Genomic DNA, 4,596 nt, shown 5'->3' on the forward strand with positions numbered 1-4,596 from the left:
TTTTTTTTTTTTTTTTTTTTTTTTTAGCAGTTTTGGTAGTCAGTCTTTCAACTTCAGAAAGAATGAAAATTGAAAGAGCATGCAAAAGAATGAGGAAAAAAAATGCAGTAGAGAGTTTTAAATTATGTGCTTTCATGAGAGACATCTATTCATCTACTTACATAGTTTGTAGCCCACCAGGACTTCAGCTTCAAATACCACTGGAGTCTTGGTCCAAGATTAACTGCAAAATCTTTGGCAAGACCATCCATTCTTTTGAATTCTACATCATTCGTAAGTGGCCGAACTGATTCCAGATACTAGAATTAACACAAGAAAAGATGCAGGGACCATGCAGCAGACTTCACCATAGTTCATTGTTACTTCACACAGAGCTTAAAGAGGACAAAAGGGATCATTCTAAACGCATCTCACAGAATTTCAGCAGAAGCAGGTGTTTAGTTAAAAATAATATTGAGAAAACACATCTTAAAAGTCTATAAACTCATTTTCTGTTATCTATATTTTCTCCTTAAACCATCCACTCCATTTACACATGCAAATTTTTAATCAGCCTAGGCCTTGTTAGAAAAATCTCTCTCTCTCTCTCTCTCTCTCATAGGCAAGACATTTTAGGAATGTAAAACATTCTCTTTATTGTCCATTTTAGGTATGATCTGTAAACTGCAGGGATCTGACTTAAATTCCTAGAATTATGTTTGTTGCCTTACCTCCCCCCACTGCAAAAACCCCAAAACAAAACCAAGAATAGTTTCTTTGTCTAATATCAGATAGATTCAACAACTGCAGGAATACAAGTAAACTTGAAATGCCAGTAAGTTGGTGTCTTCCCTATAGGAATTCCTGTAAAAAATCTGTTATAACAAATGCTATGTTTAAGTAATGTCACATGTATACAATATAGACAGATAAAAACAGGAAGGGATATTCAGGACAGTACTCTTGTAAATTGAATGCATTTCTGTGTTCCGCAGCATCTACTGAAAAGACATATGGTATTATACAATTATTGGAGAGAACAGGCCCAGTTTTAACAACCAAAGGATGGAGTATGAGTCTAACATTTGAACTGCCTTTGGCTTTACTGTTTTAACAGAATCTTTATCTTAAATGCAGATGCAAATACGTTAACCTCTTATTAAATGGCATTTACCAAAGTACATTTACTATACAAGACAGGGCGAAACATGTATTTTGTCCGAAATTAGCAAAAAGTGAGTTAAATGTCTAACAACTTACCCTGGTAACAGTGTCTTTAATAGATGGGACTGGTAGTCGTGGCAGAGATGTCTGGAAGCTGTATAACATTGGTTTACGTCCTGAGAAAAGCTTTACTAGTGACTGAAATTAACAAAAAACAACTTTCAGCTTCAAAAAGGGAATCTAAAGGATATATGTAACTAGAAACATACCGTTTAACATTTGAGATGTAGATCTCAAAGCACCTTGCTAGAAAGACATAAGTATCATTACACCTGCTTTAGAGGTAGAAAAACAGGCATGCAGGTGAAGTGACTAGACCTAGTTTTCTCAGTCGGGTGTAGCAGGGAAAAACTGCCTGCTACATGGTACTGGGCACACAATTGCTTCTGTTTTCAACAAAAAGGACCTTGTCAGATAGAATGTGTATAATGTGAGGAGTTTCAGTTTTTGGAAAATGTTTCCAAATACATGCATCTGAGCAATCTTTCATCCCTTTCTGTTCAGGGGCTTGAAGAAAGGGAAACAGCACTTCCACCTCTGACCAGTTCCAAACCCTGATAGTTTGCGTACACAGTAGTGTATTAGACTTATACTACTATAAAGAATAGGACATCATCTTGCAACTGTCACATCAGCATAGAAAGAAAAAAGGAGTTTTCATTTCTTTAAAAAATATATATCAGCTGTCTCTACTGTGTGATCCTGCATTTGTGCTGAAGGGAGAGGCAGTCGGGGGGGGATACAATTTTTTCCATCTTTAACCATGCAGAATTGAACCAGAAAGTTGGTTTATTCTGTGATGCACAATATAAGCTTTATAGTGAGCTTCCTTCCTTTGTCACCTTTGAGGGCCACCACAGCAACAGAGAGTTGTTCTTAACATGAATGCTAAAGAACTACAAGAGACAGAAAGCTCTAAAAATTTTGGGGTAGGCCCTACTGTTCTCAGGGAGTTGGTCATTAATTATGCTTGTTGATAGAACATTTTTTTTAAAACAGGGAAGCTGTCTTCTGGAGTTTTTCATGGGAAAAGGGAACTATTTAACTCCAGAACACTTAAGCCACAGATTCACATTTAATAGCAGCATTTATTTCTATATACCTATGTCTTTACAGTAATCTTGTTAAGATATTTAGTGCAATTTGTATACTATTTAAACAGTGTGTCAAAACTAAGATATTTATTCCATGCACAGTTAATATTTCCATTTTCATATCCAGATACAGAAATGATCGCACTTTAACGGGCGGTGCCTTTACAGGAAAGAAAATTTCTCTTCGCTATCTCTGGAACAAATCTTAAATTACATTACAGAATTTTTGCTTAGTACCCCTAGGATTTAATGTTTTCTTAAAAATAATTAACCATACAGAAAAAGTGTTACTAAATTTTCAGTAATTTGCAAGCAACTTTGGACTCTGTCCACATCAAATCCAGCTATCCTACCATGGTTTATTTTTGAGCAGAGGCCAGAAAATTCATAATAACCATGCCCTGAAATGCTTTTACTCAAAGGAACAGCTGAAAAATAAAACAGGAAATACAGCTCCAAAAAAAGCGCCACAAGATACAAACGGATAGTAAACATTTAGACAGTTGTGAAGATGAGCACTGTTTAACAAGGGAAATGACACTATTGACACCACTGGGAATTAGTAAACTCATCATGATGGAGCTCAAAAAACTTGAGGAACTAAAAGAAAATCTGACTTCACTTAGAAATGAGAGTGAATGATAGGTACAGACTTTTACAATGATAAACATTTTTAAAACCATGATCAGAAACAGCTTCCTAACCGTACCCAGAAATATAATAAATCGGCTAGCATAGTAATTAGCATTACAATTCACACTGCGTAAGCTTAGTGTTAAGGGAAGATTAACAGCTTAAAAATATCCATTTGGTAGGACATGCTGAAAACTCAGCCAGTGAGAACTTCAAACAATTGACAGAACGCCTTACCATTCAGAGCCTTTATTGTACAAATTCAAATCAGGAGGCTCTTGGTACCATATCTGAGAGAAACTATCAAAAATTTCATTTGTAACATAACATACACAGGCACACCATAGCTGTATTTTAATGTACCTTTCCACAAACCTCTCCCAAATACCTTCCGTAAGGTCACTAGACATTATGAGCAATTTGTAGTAAATGTTGAGAATGCTGAGTTTAAGGGTTAGGTTTTATTTTATTATGGCTCTTACGCCATTTCTAATACAATCCAAGCCAAAGGAAGAGTATTTCTGTTGAGATTAAATTGGTCTGATTAACAAAAAGTTCTCCAAAGACATTCACCAATGTGTATACAAAAAAACATATTTTACTAAAACAGAGCAGACTGCAGTACCACATTTATTTAAATCCAAGATAACTTCAAATTTTAGATGAACACCCCCCAATTAAGTTCTGTACATGGAAAAAGAAAAAATGGTTATAATTTTCCATGTATAGAATCCAATTAGCAAAAAGCGGTCTTATATTTGTCCCCCACCCTCCTACTGCTTTGGTGGGGAAAGCACTACTGGAGGTGAGAAGCCAGACCCCAACACCTTACTCCCTTGCCGTCTACCATGCCCCTCCCCATGCCTGTGCCTGCCTCTTGCTCCCCTCCCAACTCCTTGCTTCCCCCACCCCCTGCAGCCTGCCCCACACTGTTGCATCCTGTCTTTGTGCCTGCCCCCTCCCTTCTGCTGTTGCTCTGTTGCTCTTTTGGGGCAGTCAGCAGCACTATGGCTTCAGCCAGATCTGGCCCCTGCCTCTCCACTTCCTGCTTCCTCCTTCAGCCTGCCTCCCCCCACCTTGACCCCCACCCTTTTACCTTCTGCTGCTTTGCCCCAGCTCCAAGCACTTAGAAACATCACAGCCCCAGCATGGCCCCAGTCTAGGCCAGCCAGGAAGAAGCAGCAGCTCCTGGCCAGGCAGGGCTGGGGCTTGAGGGACCAGAGCTGGAGCAGAAGGTAAGGGTGGTGGGGGCAGCTGGGAGGATGGGAGCAGGGGACAGGCAGGCAAGAAGTACTGGGGAATGAGATGGGGGCATGGGACAGGCTACAGGTCCCATCCTCCCCTCAGTCTCCCTCATGCTCCCCTTGTCACATGTCCCTCTCCTGCCAAATAAGTAGGGCTGTGCGAAGCTTCAGTTGCTGATTTAATTTGGCGGAGATTCGTCCCAATTCAGTGGCCAAATCTCTGAATCCAAAGACCCTTTAATCTCTCCGAATTGAATCAGAACCCTCCGAATCGATTTAGAGATATTCGGAAGGATTCAATAATTCAGACACAGACACAGCTTTAAATGTTTTTTCTAGATATCTCAAGGTACCAGGCAGCTCGTGAATGCTGAGATGGTAAGGTGGATGGAGCATCCCACAGGAATGCGTGGGGGGGGGGG

At 39.5% G+C, this 4,596-nt stretch overlaps 1 protein-coding gene across 2 annotated transcripts in view; it reads right to left on the reverse strand.

The window, feature by feature from the left end:
* The window catches only part of CPT1A (carnitine palmitoyltransferase 1A), an 84,248-nt gene that overhangs the window by 43,893 nt on the left and 35,759 nt on the right, over positions 1-4,596 (reverse strand). For both annotated transcript variants that reach the window (XM_019519844.1, XM_019519843.1), the window contains exons 5-6: positions 1,240-1,341; positions 162-299 (exon numbers count right to left, since the gene is read on the reverse strand). In XM_019519844.1, the coding sequence (XP_019375389.1) occupies positions 162-299; positions 1,240-1,341 (240 nt within the window). The remainder of the gene's footprint in view (positions 1-161; positions 300-1,239; positions 1,342-4,596) is intronic.

This window comes from Gavialis gangeticus, unplaced genomic scaffold (assembly GCF_001723915.1).
Source record: "Gavialis gangeticus isolate Ggan-Ray unplaced genomic scaffold, GavGan_comp1, whole genome shotgun sequence".
In the NCBI taxonomy this organism is placed as follows: domain Eukaryota; kingdom Metazoa; phylum Chordata; order Crocodylia; family Gavialidae; genus Gavialis; species Gavialis gangeticus.